This window comes from Ipomoea nil, unplaced genomic scaffold (genome assembly GCF_001879475.1).
Source record: "Ipomoea nil cultivar Tokyo-kokei standard unplaced genomic scaffold, Asagao_1.1 scaffold1622, whole genome shotgun sequence".
Classification (NCBI taxonomy): Eukaryota; Viridiplantae; Streptophyta; class Magnoliopsida; order Solanales; family Convolvulaceae; genus Ipomoea; species Ipomoea nil.
The window spans coordinates 582,365-600,047 of record NW_017618050.1 but is presented as its reverse complement, the minus strand read 5'-3'; the positions used below and the strand labels follow the sequence as shown (position 1 = coordinate 600,047).

Genomic DNA, 17,683 nt, shown 5'->3' with positions numbered 1-17,683 from the left:
ATACATAATACACATAAATTCTTACACATAATACACATAAACTTTAACATAATACACATGAACTATTAACATAATACACATAAATCTTAACATAATACACATAAACACAAAAAATAAAACTGTAACGAGATTAGACAGACGGAACAGTGTCCGTCGCGTCAACTCTCCCAACTTAAAGAAACGATGTCGTTTTGAGTCAGGACGCACAATGCATTATGCACTATAATGCGCGATATAATTTGCTGATAATCATAAGCTAGATCTAGAATTTGTATTTTGTTTATGAAGATGCTAATAAGAATATAAACAATTAAAATGTTTAATTATTTAAACTTTAAAATATTTTAAAATTCAAACATTATATTTTTATTTTAAATTAATTTTGTAATAATTATTATTTACTATTAACTATTAACTATTTATTAATAATTCGATGCACTATTTTATTCATTAATGTAATATTTTTAATTATAAAACAATTAATATTTATATAAAATATAAATATTATATTTTATATATAAATATTATATATTATATATATAATATATAATATATAATATATAATATATTATATAATATATAAATATTATATAAATATTATATATATATATATATATATATATATATATATATATATATATATATAGAGGATCATATGAGGTCATGGTCTTACATGTGGTCATGTGGACAGAATCTGGCCTTTGATTTTGTCTTGATCTATGGTTCATATTTTCTTTATACTTGCACGTTTTTCTCATATTTTATATCTTATATTTTTAAAAATTGCCGATTAGGAAACAGCTAGCGCCGTTGGATTAACAGAGGATGACGTGGCTTAATCTGGTATAGCATTCAAACACCTCTCACCATGGAAGATAATTTGAAAGAAAAAGCCCACCCAAAACCCTGTCTTTTGTTCGATTCTATCTCTCTGTTTTACATATGATGAATGTATGAACATTTTTCTTGTTTGATTATATGTAGAGTTTAAACATGGCTATATTGTCCACTCATCAGTTCTACCCAAGAACAACAAGGCTGCAGTTTCTCAGGTACACTTCTTCAGGTCCTTTCAAGAATCAATCTTTATGTGCAACAAATAGAACTGTCAATCCGGAGAATAGTGTAGGGAAAACCCAGCAGAGGGCTTCAAATTTTGTTGTGAAAAACAAGGCTAAGAGATGGGGATTTGAACAGTCAAATTCTTGTGGCATGAGCTTATCTGGTAGTTCTTGGTTAGACAATTGGAATGAAGCCTATAAGAAAAATAAGTTGAAAAGGCCTCAAATTGTTTTGAACTATAGAAAGAGTGGGGAATTTTCAGGTTCAGATGGAGAAGGGGGTGGTAGTGGTAGTGGTAGTGGTAGCACTATGGAGAAAATTGTTGAAAAATTGAAGAAATTTGGGTATATTGATGATGTTGGTGAGAGGGATAAGAGCTCAGAGAGTGTGATTGAGAAAGGATCCATTGAGGATATATTTTATGTGGACGAAGGGATGCTACCAAACCCGAGGGGCGGGTTTTCTGAGAAATATCCTATGGGGGATGACAGTGTGGTTGCCACTGATGGGGAGATTAGGTTTCCGTGGGAAAAGCCATGGAAAGAAGGGGAGGATAGGTATTCAGTGAGGAAGAAGAGTAATACTTATTTGGCTAAGCTAACTCTTCCCGAGCGGGAGCTAAGAAGGTTGACAAGTTTGGCTCTTCGGATTAAGAACAAGATGAGAATTACGGGTGCTGGTGTTACCCAAGCGGCTGTGGAAACTATTCACAAGAAATGGAAGGCATCTGAGGTGGTGAAATTGAAAATCGAGGGGGCTCCCGCGCTTAATATGAAGCGAATGCACGAGATTCTAGAGGTAAATAAACTGCTGCGCTTCTTGTGTGGTACCTTATCTCGTAGCTCTTATTTCAAATTGTTGTGAATCTTTATACAATTTGTAAATCATTTGTGCTTAATGCAGAGGAAAACTGGTGGGTTGGTGATTTGGAGGTCCGGCACTTCTGTGGCTCTTTATCGAGGTGTTAGTTATGAGGCTCCCGAAGAACCAAAAAAACGAATATTCAACAAAAACGAGATTCCTCATAAGTTCTCTCCCACAGTGGATGAAAATTTAAGCGATGAACCTTCAGAAAGTGGCCTTAGAGATGATGTACATGCACCTCAAGCAAACCAATTGAGTACATTAGAAGAGACTGATGATATTGAGGAAGAAATGGAAGTGAAATATGAAGATGAAGTGGACAAACTGTTAGATGGCCTTGGGCCTAGGTATTTGGATTGGCCAGGATCGGGTCCTTTACCAGTAGATGCGGATCTTCTCCCAGGTATAATCCCGGGTTATCAACCTCCTTTTAGGCTACTTCCATATGGGGTTAGATCTACACTAGGAACTAAGGAAGCTACGGCTTTACGAAGGCTAGCTAGAGCTCTACCGCCACATTTTGCTATAGGTGAGCAATCTTTCCTTACAAAAACCGATATGCATTTGTTGGTGTTAATCCGGTGCTAAGTCAAATTTCTAGGCAGAAGCAGGCAGCATCAAGGTTTGGCATCAGCAATGATTAAGTTATGGGAGAAATGTTCAATTGCAAAGATTGCTTTAAAGCGTGGGGTGCAACTAACTACAAGCGAGAGAATGGCTGAAGATATTAAGGTATAAAGTTTTTGCTGGGCAGGAATCAATGGTCTTGTTAAACGCGAAGCTACTTGTTTCATGTAATTAATGTTCACTGTTTTGAAATCTAAAGATCATATGTTTCGGGGGCAACCCCAACCAAGTTGATCGAGTTGTTGGCTTGGTAACCACAAGGTTTCAAGTTTGACTCCTAGTGGGAGCAGCCTGTTGGCCTTCTTGGTTTGAGCTGGTTAGATATGGCCTATGAGCAACCTAGGCTGGTTTATCTCCTTGTGGTCCTTTGCCGGCTAGGGTCACAAGGCGGGGTTTACCTAGTGCACACACTCGAGTAGTACCTGCAGGTTTCCCTCGTCACCCAAAAAAAAGATCATATGTTTCTAATTTACGAATTAGCTGACTCCTTGGCCCCAAACTTTTTTTTTTTGTCAGACCATAAGGTGTCCTGAGCAGGCCCTAATTGTAGGAAGCACCTTTAAGCCCATTCCATACTCAGACCGCACCTTTGAGCCGGCCCAATAAGGGACAAAGTGCTGGCCAGATTGTTTTTTCCATACGAAAGGGGGTTCGAACTCCCGACCTCTCTTAAGGCCCCAAACTTTATAGCAGCATTCCAGCACATTCTTGTATAAATGTCTTTCTTCAACTGTGATTTATAATGCAGAAATTAACCAGGGGCATACTGCTCTCTAGAAACAAGGATTTTCTGGTGTTTTATAGAGGAAAGGACTTTTTGTCACGTGAGGTTGCTGAAGCATTGTTGGAAAAGGAGAGGTTAGCAAAGACCCTACAAGATGACGAAGAGCAAGCACGGCTACGTGCTTCAGTGTTGGTTACGCCAAGTGTTCATGTAACAGATTCTTCTGGAATTGCGGGCACACTAGGAGAAACTTTAGATGCAGATGCCAGATGGGGAAAAACGCTGGATGATAAGGACAAGGAGAAGGTGATGAGGGAAGCAGAAATGCTAAGGCATGCTGACCTTGTCAGGAAGCTCGAGAAGAATCTCGCCTTTGTAAGTTCAACTGCCTGTTTTCTTTAATGGTTTTATGCATCGAAAGAAAAGTTTTCGTTCTTCTAAGTTGCAATGTGAACTTGAGTGACATAAAGTATGAGGTTTTCTAAGGAGAAATTGTTTGACAGGCTGAAAGAAAATTAATGAAAGCCGAACGGGCTTTGTCAAAGGTGGAGGAGACTTTGAAGCCATTAAATCAGCCAGCAGATCCCAATAGCATAACAGATGAGGAGAGATTTATGTTTCGGAAACTGGGATTAAGGATGAAAGCTTTCTTACTTCTGGGTAAAGTTTAATCCACGCCAATTGCCAAACCCTTCATAATTTAAAGTCAGATTGCTGATGTGAAACAACACTTGTTTCAGGTAGGCGCGGAGTTTTTGATGGTACCGTGGAGAACATGCACTTGCATTGGAAATACCGTGAATTGGTGAAGGTGATTGTGAAAGCTAAGACTTTTGATCAGGTAAAAAGTATTGCCTTAGCCCTCGAAGTCGAGAGTGGTGGTGTCTTGGTTTCGGTGGACAAAGTATCCAAAGGGTATGCGGTAATTGTATTTCGTGGTAAGGACTATCAACGCCCATCTACACTTCGACCAAAAAATCTTTTAACAAAGAGGAAGGCTTTGGCACGTTCAATTGAGCTCCAACGGCGTGAGGTACGCTCTTATTACACTATTCTAGGGGCGTAAATGAGCAGAGCCGAGCTCGATAAGCAATAGGTAGGCTCGAGCTCGGCTCGGTTATGAAACGAGCCAGCTCGAGCTCGAAGTTGACCGAGCTCGAGCCGAGCAGCTCGACGAGCCACGAGCCTAAAATATTTGAGCTCAAGCTCGGCTCGATTACGAAACGAGCCGGTTCGAGCTCGAAGTTGACCTAGCTCAAGCCGAGCTTTGACCGAGCGGCTCGCGAGCTGCTCGGCTCATTTATACCCCTACACTATTCTACAACCTTTTCAAAAGGCCTTATGTATTTTTTCATGAACTGGTATTCTTGACAGCTAAGTAATGTTTTTTTTTTTTTTTCCTAATAATTTGGTGAAATAGGCTCTCTTGAATCATATTGCAACTGTTCAGAAACGAGTAAATCAGCTGAAGGCTGAAATTGTACGTCTCATCTCTCGTTTATGTATTTTTCTTTGTATCCTTTGTGGAATTGGCTCAATTTTTTTTTTATTTTTTTTTTCACAAGGAACAAATGGATAGTGTAAAAGACCATGGAGACACAGAACTATATGACAAACTAGATTCAGCTTATCTTACTGAAGACGAGGAGAGCGAGGTTAGCATTTCTTCTCATAGATTATTATAATCAAATGAAAGAGTTGTTTTTTCTATTGCATGGTGTCGAAAAATAAAGAGTTAGGTTTATCTATAGAGTTGTGTCTGTTTATGAATAGGTGTCGGTTTATGGATAGGTACTTACAGTTATGTGTCTGTATATATCTATGTACTATGTTTCTTTATTAGAAACACACAGATAATATGGAATCATACATTTTCTATATCTTTCAGTCTTTTATACATTTTCCATTCCTTGATTCTTCATCTGTGCTTCCGTCTAACTGGTGGGTGGTTGTTATTCTCCACCCGCCAGGCCATTCCATCTTCCAAAATCAACACATGGGCATATTTGTTCACGCTCTCTTCCCGGGTTTGTTTTTTTCTCCAAAATTAACAGGAAGAAGCAGATCTTGAAGGTTATGGTAGTGATGGCCCTGTCAATGGAAGTGAGAGTATCCATTTAGAAACCGACTTTCCATATGATGCCCTAGATGAATCGGAACCAGAACTCGATGATAGTGATGACCTTGTCGATGGAAGTGATGGTTTGGATGGGAATATCCATTTAGACACCGGTTTTCCGTATGCTATCCACGATGAACCAGAATCAGAAGCTGTAGACCGATCGATGATGTAATGTGCTGCTTGAAAGTGTCACCACGACTGCATCAATTCCATTTTGAGAGGACTGAAATTTTGTAAGTCGCCCTAGAGAAGGAATAGCCCTTCCTTATCGTGGGAAGTATATTGTTATGGAATATAGATATACTATTTGGAATCTCTATAGATTCTATAGACAGTCTTAGGGATTTAGGTAGGTAAGGCATATGGAAACTTCTAGCATCTATTTATAGGGCTTTGTATTCTCTTTTCTATATGACAGTATAAGACAGTATACGACAGCACATTCAGAAACTCTTTCTTTACTATCGTAACATATATAATCACTTCTCGTTTTGCAGAAGTGCGGGCACTTGGATGAAGGGAGCTTGGATTACACTAAACGGGAACAAGGCGAGCAGATGAAGATGAAGGGAGCGTAATCTCGAACGAATGGTCAGTACAAGGATTTATGCATAATCCAACATTTTCTCCGCTTTCTTGTCACCATAGTTTCACAGATTGGAGCATCACACAAGTAGGGATAGAGTGCAAAGATTTGCAGGTGAGAGTCTTACTGCTATGCAGTGAAAGAAAGGTATTGTAATATATTGGACATTTCAATGAACACACAAGATTCATAAAGAAAGTAGTCATCCCCAATGTAAATTTCTCTGAGTTTACAATGTGCACTGTGCAAAAGCATTCCATAAAATGCAAGAAACAGAATCATTAAACCCGCATGAACAACCCAGTCGGTACTGGTACTCGCTTACTCAGGTGGTAGATTGAGGGTGAGGACTCAGGATCGAGCCCCTAGCAGTTGTAGTGTAGGGGTTCCACTCAATGTGATGAGCTTCTTGTGGGCACCAGACACTAATCCTCCCACCTAACGGTGTAAACGAGCCGAGTCAAGCTCGAGCTTGAAAATTATAGCTCGAGCTCGGCTCGGTTATGAAATGTCAATTGCACACATTTAAAGCTCGAGCTTGAAAATTTGTTATTAACCTACAAATAATGTCAATTGCACACATTTTTAATATTAAATTAAAGAGTTTTTTTTTTTTTTTTTTTTTTTTTTTTTTTGCAGTTTTAATCCCACGAGTATTGTGTCACTGATAACATTAATCCACTATTTTCAAAGCTTGCAAAAATGATCCACGACTATCATTTTCTTAGTGCATTTTTAGTCTTTATGGTGCTTTCGCCGTCCATTTTTAACCGGAAAAAAATTCTCCCCTTTATAACATGGGTAAAATCGTCTTTTCCCTTTAACCAATTCTTTCTCTTTCTCCCTTTATCTAGAAATGGTAAAAATCGAAATCTTCATATTTGATTCTTTACTCGGAGTGTTCAAAGGGAATATCAATTGAATTGTTGGGAATTGCAGGTGGGAGTTTCTCCATCGGGGGTTGGGTAGCCATGGTGGCGGCGGTGCTGATTTGGAGCGCCGAAGGGGCATACGAGATTTAGATTTGTGATAGATAAAGAGGAGTACTTTTTCCACAAGGTGACATTGGGGACACTGTTCATTATTCATTTGTTGTAATTAAGTCTGAGAAATCTTAGAATTTGTATGAAGTTGCTGTTGATCTTTAACGAAAATCAATGTAAAATTCAAAGAAAAAACCCAAAAAATAAAAGATTTATTTACCACAAGATCAACGCCATCTTCACCCAAATTCTAGTACTTCTCAGACTTAAGATTTCGATTTTTACCATTTCTGAATAAAGGGAGAAAGAAAAGGAACTGTTTAAAGGGAAAAGACAATTTTACCCCTGTTATAAAGGAGAAAATTCTTTTCTGGTTAAAAATGGACGGTGAAAGCAATGGAAGGACTAAATGCACTAAGAAAATGATAGTCGTGGACCATTTTTGCAAGCTTTGAAAGTAGTGGATTAATGTTGTTAGTGACACAATACTCGTGGGACCAAAACAACAAAAAAAACTATAAATTAAATGACTTAATTACTTCTTCTTCTTCTTCTTCTTTTTTTTTTTTTTTTTTTTTTTTTTTTTTTTTTTTTTAAGAAGAAGAAAAAGTTGCCATGGCAAAGCAAAAGCCAATTTGTAGAGGTGTCTCCATAATGAGCGATTGAAATATAAGCAATCATTGCAAACACTTCCTCATTGTAGAAACTACTCAAACACAGGCAACAAAATCGATCATCGTGATTTTACTGCCACTAATGTCAAGAAAATAAATACATTGAAATATTGGATAACTCTTGCGTTTTTGGAGAAAAAGTGTAGCAAAGCATTGCTCAATCGATTTGCTTTAGTTCGCAGAAGTGTGAGGAAAAGGAAAATCAAGTACTGGGACGATAGATGTTGCATCTGTGTGGAGGTCTCATGGCTTTCACTCCAACCAGTGCAAAAAAGTTTTCCAGTTACCGGAAGAAGTAATACGAGTCTGCCGCCGAAAGTTGCTGCGCTGGAAAGCTTTCGACTCCCTAACAACAAACCACCACAAACAAGCCCAATGATGGAAGCAAGCAAACCCACGACGAAACAACAATGAATCCGTGAAGCAACGTTGAGAATCGAAAATGGCAGATGGAAATCCTTGCATACCTTAATTTTATTTTTTTTTTAAACAAAACTTTATTAAGCAAAGGAATTAAAATGTCTTACAACTGATGGTCCAAAAGTGACCATAACACATACTCAGCCCTTGAGATTGGACCTATACTAATATAAAGAAACTAAGATAAATGATTGACTCAAACCCTAAGCAATCGTTATGCCATGGAACCATGGTGAACACGGTTCCAACGGTGTTAGTACACCGTTATCTTTTTTTTTTCTTAATTAATTGTGTGACTTTTCTTCTTTTTTTTTGAAACAAATGTGACTTTTCTTCTTCATTTTCACATTTCGCGGTTTCACTTTAATTTGAGGTGAGCAATGATTTCGGATATTCATAAATTATGAATTCATGCCTGCACATTCACTTTGGAACCATGCCTACACATTCCCGTCCCAAATCACGGACATTCATAAATTATGAATCCATGCCTGCACATTCACTTTGGAACCATACCTACACATTCACTTCGGAACCATGAAATTATGAATTTTCAGTTATGAAATTATGAATTTTCTGTTATGAGATTATGAATTTTCTGTTATGAAATTATGAATTTTCTGTTATGAAATTATGAATTTTCTGTTATGATAGATTCATAATCTCATAACAGAAAATTCATAATCTCATAACAGAAAATTCATAATTTAATAAATATTTTACTTTTATGCGATTATGAATTTTCTGTTATGAGATTATGAATTTACATTACATTCATAATCTCATAACAAAAAATTCATAATTTGATCAAACGCGCGTTAACTCCACATCCGCGATTTTTATTTTTTTTATTTTTTATTTTTTTGCATAAAAACGACGTCGTTTAGACTTGTGTTCACCATTCACGGTAAACACGTTTCCACGGCATAATTTGCGAACCCTAAGAGGCCAGGCCTAAAGACGAACCATACAAGTTCAATGACATATTTGAGCTTTTAAAAAATAATAATAATAATTGTTTATATATATAATGCTCAGGCAACGTGGAATCCGTTGAGTTTCTCTCTCTCTGATAACTATTTTGGACAGAGAGAGAGTATCAGTTGTGGACTATGCTGGCAGCAATGGCGAATTCACAGGCAATCTCCAGCGTTTTCGTGTATGGAAGCCTCATGGCGGACGACGTCGTTCGTGTCCTCCTCAATCGCGTTCCTCCTTCTTCCCCAGCTACCCTCCATAATTTGTTAGTCTCTGTCTCTGTCTCTCTCAGAATCGTTACATGGATTAGTCTCCTCCTTCAATTTTGTTTAAGATTCCTTGAATTGATTCGACCTATTCAGTAATGATCATTTTGAAATGCTTCATTTTGGTTTGACCAAGATTTAACCTTCTAAAATTGTGTTAATCTGAAATGAACCAAAATAGTGAAATACAAGCATTCTTACATGTTTTAGCTGGTACATGATTACATGAATGATGCATAGTTGGAATTGGAGCATCCTCAAAGTCTTCATTCTTAGTTCTGTATCAACCTAGTTGAAGTAAGAAAATTTCAATCAGGTCCTGTAGATATCTAATTTGCACTTTACTTGCCATGTTTTATGCAGTCATAGATTTAGCATCAAGGGGCGCGTTTATCCTGCAATTGTACCAGTGGAAAATAAGAAAGTTGATGGAAGGGTTTGTTCATCAATCTTTGCCTTTGAGTACTTTTGTGCATACTAAAATAATACCAACATGCCAAATGATGAATAATTGCAATTTGCATCTAAGAAATATGTAGGCGCATCCCATTTGTCCTTATTGAAGAAAATCTGCTTTCTTTAAAAATTTCATCACCTTTCGAATTATTTGTTTGGCTTAGTTACCTTCTAATTTTTATGGGTGGTTAATATGGCAACTGAGTGTAATTGAAGCTTTCCTATTGACCTTTTTGTTAATTACGATCAACAAAGGGTTCATTAAGTGCTTGTGCAATTTCTCCTGATAAAGGTCTAATGATGGTTTACAGAAACTGGTTGTTTGCAATTTTTGACTTCTAAGTTTTGCAGTATTGGTTATGGTCATGACAGCATTTATTTTTTCTGCTATTTTTTTAAAAAAAATATTTGGTTAGAATGACAAGTGAACAATATATTTAAGAACAGATGATACTCTATATATATACATACATAAATATATCATTAATAAACGTCACACAAGTTTGAGCCTCCAAAATATTATTGATGGAAACAGATGATACTAATGTTAAATTCTATTTGGCAATGTGATTTTCATTTAATGGTTATATGTGTTGATGAATGAGTTTTTGGTTATTCCTGACCATTGTCCTTTGAAGGAGAATGTAGGTTTCAGAGCTCGTATTGGCTCCCACAAAAATAAAAGAAGCATAAAATGAGGAAAACAAAGGAACAAAAATGGATAGAGAAATGCTCTAATTCATTTGATGTATACGAATAAAAATCCCAGGATCTTATTTACATTTTGTATTTTGATAAAACAAGAAGGTAAATAGAAAGGTATGAAGGAGGTGGGCGAGTGGGCCTTGAGTTGGCCTTTGAGAAATAGCCAGCTGCTGAAGGGGCTGTAACTTAGAATGAAGGGCAGAAACTAAATGAAACAAGTATAATCATTCCATTATAGAGATCTGTGAATGTCGCATCTAATGTACAATCATTAAACATGAGAACATATTTATGTTCTTGTTGTTCAATGCACTAAATATATTTCTGGACTTGACCAATACTTGTATTCTATCTGATTTTTTAAAATGAACTTCCTGCAGGTTCTCCAGGGAATCACTCTTCCTGAAATGGATATCCTGGATAACTTTGAGGATGTTGAATATGAAAGGAGGACAGTCGATGTTACTCTGATGGTGAGTATCATACAAATATCCATGTTCAAATATGAAATATATACTTTTCCTGTCCCTATTTTTGTGTCATGTTTGATATCCTGGATAACTTTGAGGATGTTGAATATGAAAGGAGGACAGTCGATGTTACTCTGATGGTGAGTATCATACAAATATCCATGTTCAAATATGAAATATATACTTTTCCTGTCCCTATTTTTGTGTCATGTTTTCTGTTTTGGGTCAATTTAACAAAGTTTATACTAAATTCAATATTTCAAAATAATAATGAAAGCACATGAAAATTAATATCTGACTAAATAATTAAAACCTAAACATTTTATAGCAACTATGTATTAAAAACCAAGTCAAAGTTGGGCTGACTTGACCCTTGGAAAGTGAAAAAGGATAGTAAAATTGAGATAGAGGGAGCCAAGCGTATTATGTGTGTTGGCCTTGTTTTAGACAAGATTTTATTGATTTAAAGGTAAAACAAAGGAGGACGAGATGCCTTCTTTTTTATTAATTGAGGAATTACTTTAACAATGTGTTTAAATCTTACTGAAGATCTACTAGTCCTCTTTGCACTATCAAAAGGAGAGCAAAATCACTATATCTCATAGGCACTCTAAGAACAAGTGTTGTCCTAGGAAAATTTGAATGTTCTTCTCAAGCCACGTGCACTACAAAACTGCAGAAATATCTGAATCTCCTTAAACTTATGACAGAGACCCCATATTTAATGTTAGAAACTTAGAATAACAATAAGACCAAACAAAATGCGTTCACTGTTCACTGTGCTGCGCACAGTACTGCAAGAACTAGTTGGGAAAAGAGTTCAATAGTGTGTCCTGAATCCTGAGAGATAACCGTGCTCTATGATTAGGAAGATGCAGACTTGAACATTTTGTACTCTTTTTTTTTTTTTTTTTTTTAAATAATTTGAAGCTACTTGCGCATTCTAATTTTGCTCAAAAGAGCCAGTTTTCCCATTTAATTTAGTCCCAACTCTGCTTGCTTAATCATGGATTCATGGGTCTCTCGGTTTTTGCAGGATAGTTCCCAGATCTTGCAGGCTGATGCATATGTTTGGGTTGACAAGAATGATCCAAACTTGTATGGGGAGTGGAACTTCGAGGTAATTTGCCATCTTGTTTACCCGCCAGCTTCATTGACTTGTTTTCTTATGGAGGCTTTTGTAGAAAGAAGTTCATTTTTATCTGTATCTGTTAAAATTCTCGGAAACATGAAAAACCTTAGTAAGATTCATCGTCAGGTTTTGAAAAAGACACTTAAAGCAGAAGTGTTGTGTGCCCTTAAAGTGTCTTTCTTTCATAATAGTGCATAGTTTCATGTTCATTGTGACATCATTTTCTTCCTCTCTAAATCTGCATGTTTTAACAGGAATGGAAGATATTGCACATGAAAGACTTCATGAAAATGACAATGGGATTTATGGAAGAACTGGAACAACCAGATTCTAAGACCAGGGTGGCAACTTATGAATCCTTCTACAACCAGGAAGGCAAGAATTAGAAAAAAGGACATCACTATTCTTTTAAATTATTTGTTTATTGTGTCCCAACATTTGATTACCTGCACACACTATACTACATTAGTTTTTGCTAGAATTGCTATTGGGTAATGGTTTTTTACTGTGACTTGTATAAATTCTTGGCATTCAACTTTGTTTTTGACTTGTATAATCTTAGCAGGGCTATTGGGTATACTTTATATGTATAACTCATTAACACCTCTCAAACTCGAGTTACTATAGTTACCCACTCTGTTAACAGCTGAACTCTGTTCACAAGGGTTGAATTTGAAACCTTACTTGAGAATCAAATTCTTTCCATTTAAACTTTATTTAAAGAAAATCAAACACTTCTTACTTGAATTATTAAACCAACTATTAGAGCATCTTCATTAGTTTGGATTTTAGCATTGGTTTTTGCATGTCATGTATTAAAGAAAAGGGAAAGAGAAGAAGAAAAAAGAGGGGGAAGAAAAAAGAAAAAGCAAATCTGACCCAAAAAGGGAGGGAAAAAAAAAAAAGCAAAACAATTAACGCGTCAGCTGGCGTGTGCACTGCACGTGTACGGCTGGGGCACTAACACGCACGGTTGGGCACTGTATGTGCGCCAAATGTGTAACACTATGCCTTTCTTCTGTTGTTTCTCTCTTATGCGGGACTCACAAAAAAATCAAATTCTTGCGGGGTAACTCAAACCTTCTCTCCACTCTTCTCTCTCAAACATTCGCTCTAAGAAAGCATTAATGAAACTACAACAACAATCACCCTACTCTAGTGCAATCAATTGGAAGATCAAGCTACACAAATTCACATATTATCATTTAATTTATATGAAAATTTATTTATTTTCTACGAATATAACAAATTTGGCATCTCTCATCTATATCCAATATATTTTTTCGGTAATGAAAAAATTTGTAGTTACTACTCAAAAGTGTGTACTAGATAAACTTTGACCCTTGCCTTTGTAATTCTTTTTTTTGAAGTCCTTGCCTTTGTAATTCTAATCAACAAAAAATTACAATAAGGTAAAGCAACTTAGATTGACACCAACTCAAACTAAAAACGTTAATAAGGCGCTCCTACTAAAAATCGAATCCTAATATTTGACATGAGTCTATTATGGGGACTCCCAAATTCTACCCGTCAATTATACTCCCTGGTATGACAAGCATGGATATGTTTACAAATCAATTGTTTACATTTAAGATTTGTGAAAGGGAGCAAAAATTAGGAGTAGAATTTGAAAATACAAGTAGTATTTTCCATTTAACATAATGGTAAATAAAAAATTTAATTGACACTATATATATAAAAATATGTAAAACGGAGAAGTGGAAAAAAAACCCTGCTTTGAGTCTTGCATATGGCCGTATCAGTTTCAGGTGGAAGAAGAGCTGCCATTTCTCTGCAAAGGCCCAAAAAGCTATCTTCTTTGGCTTCGGTCGCGATCAGAAATCTATCCGACCAACACCGCAATTCAAGCAAACCCAATCCTCAGCAACCCTCAAAAACTGGTTCTTTAGCGGCATCAGGTCAGTGTTCTTCTCCGGCCTCTCAATTGAAAACCCCTACCCGCTACTTGCAATCTCCCATTGAAGAAGCTAGGGCACACAAGTCTATTCAAAAGCCCATTGATATTCTGCTAATTTCTCAAATTCTCCCAAGAAAAGACTGGTACTTGCTGCTCAACCACGAGTTTAAAGCTAAACGGGTCCATTTGAACCCTCAATCAATTATTAGTGTCCTGCAAAATCAAGACAACCCATTACTCCCTTTGAGGTTTTATGTTTGGGTTTCTAGTATTAACGTTGGTTTTACAAAAAACCAGTCGATTCGTGGTGTCCTAGCCAATGCCCTATATAGAAAGGGACCACTTTTGTTATCAGCTGAATTGATTCAGGATATTCGAAATTCTGGGAATAGAATTAATGAGGATTTGTTGTGTGTTTTGATTGGGAGTTGGGGAAGATTGGGATTGGCTAAGTATTCTGCCCAGGTTTTGGAACAGGTTTCCTTTTTGGGTCTTAGTCCTAGTACTAGGTTGTATAATGCAGTGCTTGATGCATCAGTGAAGTCGAATTTGCTCGACTTGGCTTATCTTAAGTTCCAGCAAATGGAGGTGGATAGTTGTATCCCGGATAGGTATACCTATAATATCCTCATCCATGGAGTTTCTAAGGCCGGTGTTATGGATGAAGCACTTCGATTAGTGAAGCAAATGGAGGGCTTGGGATATTCGCCCAATGTATTTACATATACAATCTTGATTGACGGGTTCTGTAATGCAAATAGAGTAAACGAGGCTTTTCAGATAATCCAGACAATGAAGAGTAGGAATGTCGCTCCAAATGAAGCTACACTGAGAGCACTGGTTGGAGGAGTTTTTCGTCATTTACCACCGAGCGAGGCTTTTGAAATGTTATCCGGATGGCTAGATAAGGAACCGGGATTGCCTAAAGTTGTTTGTGATGCTATGTTAAGTTGTCTTTGTGATAATTCCTTGCCAATGGAGGCAGCTGAATTTCTAAGAAAATCGGTGAAAAAGGGTTACTTTCCAGATAGTGCAACGTTTAGTCTTACCGTAAATTGTTTAATCAAGGGACTAGGGATTGATGTGATCTGTGAGATGCTAGATTTTTTTGCTAACCGAGGTTTGAAGGTGGCTTTTGATACTTATCTTCTGCTCATCGGGGCTCTTTACAAGTCGGGAAGAATAGAAGAAGGCAATCGTTATTTGGAGCAGATGTTCCAAGAAGGACTTGTATCTAACACATTCTCGTACAATATGATAATCGACTGCTTCTGCAAAAATAAGATGATGGGGCGAGCAACAGAGGTTTTCAAAAGTGGTATTCGTCCTAATCTCGTTACTTTCAATACGCTTATTGACGGGCATTGCAAGTTAGGCGAGCTAACCCGGGCCCGCGAGCTGCTACTGATGCTATTGGAGCGTGGTTTTAAGCCAGACGTCTACACATTTAGCTCTATAATCGATGGTCTTTGTAGAGCACATGCTATCGAAGATGCTTTTGAGTGTTTCACGGAAATGGCCGAATGGGACGTTTGCCCAAATGCAACAACATACAACATCTTAATCCGGGGTCTCTGTGTTACCGGGGATGTTGGTAGATCAATGGAGTTGTTAAAGGAGATGCAAGGTGTTGGAATAAGCGCGGATCTTTTCTCCTTCAATGCTTTAATCGAAAGTTTTTGTAGAACGAATAAGATTGAGAAGGCGAAAAGGCTTCTCAGAAGCATGTTGATCTTGGACTTGAAGCCCGACAATTATACGTATAGTGCTTTTATCAAGGCATTATGTAGATTAGGGAGATTTGGTGAAGCTAAGGGCTTACTTTTCTCCATGGAAGCAAATGGGTGCACTCCGGATACCCAGACATGTAACTCATTTATAGATTTGCTGGTTCAGTCATCTCGGCTTGAAGAAGCCCAAGATATTTTCATTGAATTTAGCAAGAGGGGAATCCCGTTGAAGTGTATAAAAGTTACATAATATTCTTTATTCAATGGCTTTCACACAGAGCTTTGTTTCATGGATAGCCAAGGTTTGTGGTCACCATGAATATATCATGCTTCCAATCAGCTTCAGGTCAGACTACTGCATAACTCACTCATCAGATCAAATATAGTCCGAATTATTATATCATAAACATAAGCTGCTTTTTTTTTTGGGTATAACTAATTCAAAACTCGAGTCCCTTTTTCTGAGTGATGAGGGAAACTCGTGTGCACTGGATAAACCTCACTCGTGTAATAGCCCTCAAACTACATATGAGAGGTAAACTACACTAAAAAGACCATGTGTGACAGGCTTGACCAAGAGGGTGTTGGCAAGAATTGAACTCGTGACATTCTGGTACGAGAATCATGATCTACTCACTCAGCCACACCTTTCGGGGCAGCTCAAGTCCCTTTTGATTCTTGTTCTTGATGCATATTTCTTTGGTAAATTCTTGATGGTTTTAACAAAACAAACATCAACTTTCTATATGTATATAGTTTTAAAGCTGTTAAGTGTTGAACTATGAAACTGTGTATATATCTCACTGTGAAAACTGTACAAGATAGAACCTATTTATACATAGGCTAAATACTACTAGGCCACATAATTCAAAACAGAAATGTAAGACTAAGAGCAACTCTCTCTAAAACAGAAATGTCCAAACAGGTAATTCAGTTGCTTGTGTTTCTTCTGCGTCTCGACAGTGGGTCATTGACTCAGGGGCTTCTGAGCATATGACAGGTAATTATAATATCTTTTCTACGTATGTGCCCGTTAATTCTGGTCATACCGTCATAATCACGTCACATATATAGATATATATATCTACCAAAATAATATGAGGGAATATAGTAACTGCCCTTGAAAAATGGCATTCTTATTACATGGTGTTTGTGATGTATATATATTCATATAACCCCCCTCCATGGATAATGATTTTGTTAAGTCGGTTTATTTCTCTCTTTTTTTTTACTGCATTATCTGTTTTCATAAATGTCAGTCTATACCTCTTTGTTTCACGTCAGCTGGAAGTAGACACTGGAGGCTCACATCTTCAATGTTGAAATGGAAGATGATTGAGTTGTTCAGATGAGTGCAGAGAAGGAAGACAAGAATGATAGCTGGCATCGTGAAGATGAGGAATATAATAAGCAGTGACAAGTTCATGAGGCGGTTAAGGCTGCTGGAAAACACAAAGATGGATCGATGCATCCACGGAAAGAAAATAAGAAATGTAAGCCACCCTCATCAATGTGGTTGTGAAGAGGTGGATAATTGCCAGTTTAGATTTGATGTATCACTCCACTTGTGTACTTGATAATCTGTCCTTTACTTATTAGTGGTTAATGTGGTTGTGAAGAGGTGGACAAATTTCCAGTTTAAATTTGATGTATCACTCCACTTTTGTACTTGTGATAATCTATCTGTCTACTTTTAATGGTTAGAGTTCATCATTGTTTGGTTATTGGTGAATCCCAAAGTTAGGCAGCTTAGGCTATCTGCATCCATAAAATTTGCTCTCACTTTTAAAATGTCATATAACTAAATTTGCAATTAATCACTATTCACTTTCTAAAGAAAAAGCCAACTAAAATTTGCAACGGGAGAAATATCAGGTGTGCGTGTAACGTTAGACTTGCTTTCATTGTTTTGATTCAAAATGTTAAATTTAATGGTTGGTACTTTATAGTTTGGAGCAGTGTCTTT

At 37.0% G+C, this 17,683-nt stretch overlaps 3 protein-coding genes across 7 annotated transcripts; all 3 read left to right on the top strand.

Annotated features, from left to right (window-relative positions):
- The first annotated feature begins 892 nt into the window (after window positions 1–892).
- On the top strand, window positions 893–6,271 carry LOC109191391 (CRM-domain containing factor CFM3A, chloroplastic/mitochondrial). 2 transcript variants are annotated; one of them, XM_019342037.1, is made up of 10 exons: window positions 893–1,860; window positions 1,966–2,455; window positions 2,528–2,658; window positions 3,302–3,652; window positions 3,781–3,937; window positions 4,018–4,310; window positions 4,698–4,757; window positions 4,843–4,932; window positions 5,332–5,632; window positions 5,897–6,271. In XM_019342037.1, exons 1-9 carry the CDS (start codon window positions 994–996, stop codon window positions 5,569–5,571), a joined length of 2,679 nt encoding a protein of 892 aa, XP_019197582.1. In that variant the 5' UTR covers window positions 893–993; the 3' UTR covers window positions 5,572–5,632; window positions 5,897–6,271. The 2 variants fall into 2 exon arrangements, with proteins under 2 accessions (XP_019197582.1, XP_019197583.1); XM_019342038.1 differs by having other exon boundaries at window positions 4,843–4,933; window positions 5,324–5,632.
- A 2,842-nt stretch (window positions 6,272–9,113) lies between these two features.
- LOC109191397 (AIG2-like protein D) lies at window positions 9,114–12,695 on the top strand. Its single transcript, XM_019342046.1, has 5 exons — window positions 9,114–9,305; window positions 9,670–9,742; window positions 10,848–10,940; window positions 11,974–12,057; window positions 12,324–12,695. The coding sequence occupies exons 1-5, from the start codon at window positions 9,175–9,177 to the stop codon at window positions 12,453–12,455; spliced, it is 513 nt and encodes a 170-aa protein (XP_019197591.1). The 5' UTR covers window positions 9,114–9,174; the 3' UTR covers window positions 12,456–12,695.
- Window positions 12,696–13,767: 1,072 nt separating this feature from the next.
- Window positions 13,768–17,441, top strand: LOC109191394 (putative pentatricopeptide repeat-containing protein At3g16890, mitochondrial). 4 transcript variants are annotated; one of them, XM_019342041.1, is made up of 2 exons: window positions 13,768–16,419; window positions 16,977–17,441. In XM_019342041.1, exon 1 carries the CDS (start codon window positions 13,820–13,822, stop codon window positions 15,965–15,967), a length of 2,148 nt encoding a protein of 715 aa, XP_019197586.1. In that variant the 5' UTR covers window positions 13,768–13,819; the 3' UTR covers window positions 15,968–16,419; window positions 16,977–17,441. The 4 variants fall into 4 exon arrangements, with proteins under 4 accessions (XP_019197586.1, XP_019197588.1, XP_019197587.1 ...); XM_019342043.1 differs by lacking the exon at window positions 16,977–17,441 and adding an exon at window positions 16,643–16,731 and having other exon boundaries at window positions 13,768–16,063; XM_019342042.1 differs by lacking the exon at window positions 16,977–17,441 and adding an exon at window positions 16,629–16,731 and having other exon boundaries at window positions 13,768–16,063.
- The last annotated feature ends 242 nt before the right edge of the window (window positions 17,442–17,683 follow it).

Coding starts and splice junctions, on each gene's coding strand:
- LOC109191391 (XM_019342037.1), top strand. CDS start 994: ATGGCTATATTGTCCACTCATCAGTTCTACCCAAGAACAACAAGGCTG. Junction 3,938..4,017: donor GAAAGCTTTCTTACTTCTGG/GTAAAGTTTAAT, acceptor CACTTGTTTCAG/GTAGGCGCGGAGTTTTTGAT. Junction 4,758..4,842: donor ATCAGCTGAAGGCTGAAATT/GTACGTCTCATC, acceptor TTTTTTCACAAG/GAACAAATGGATAGTGTAAA.
- LOC109191397 (XM_019342046.1), top strand. CDS start 9,175: ATGCTGGCAGCAATGGCGAATTCACAGGCAATCTCCAGCGTTTTCGTG. Junction 9,306..9,669: donor CCAGCTACCCTCCATAATTT/GTTAGTCTCTGT, acceptor TGTTTTATGCAG/TCATAGATTTAGCATCAAGG. Junction 10,941..11,973: donor CAGTCGATGTTACTCTGATG/GTGAGTATCATA, acceptor CGGTTTTTGCAG/GATAGTTCCCAGATCTTGCA.
- LOC109191394 (XM_019342041.1), top strand. CDS start 13,820: ATGGCCGTATCAGTTTCAGGTGGAAGAAGAGCTGCCATTTCTCTGCAA.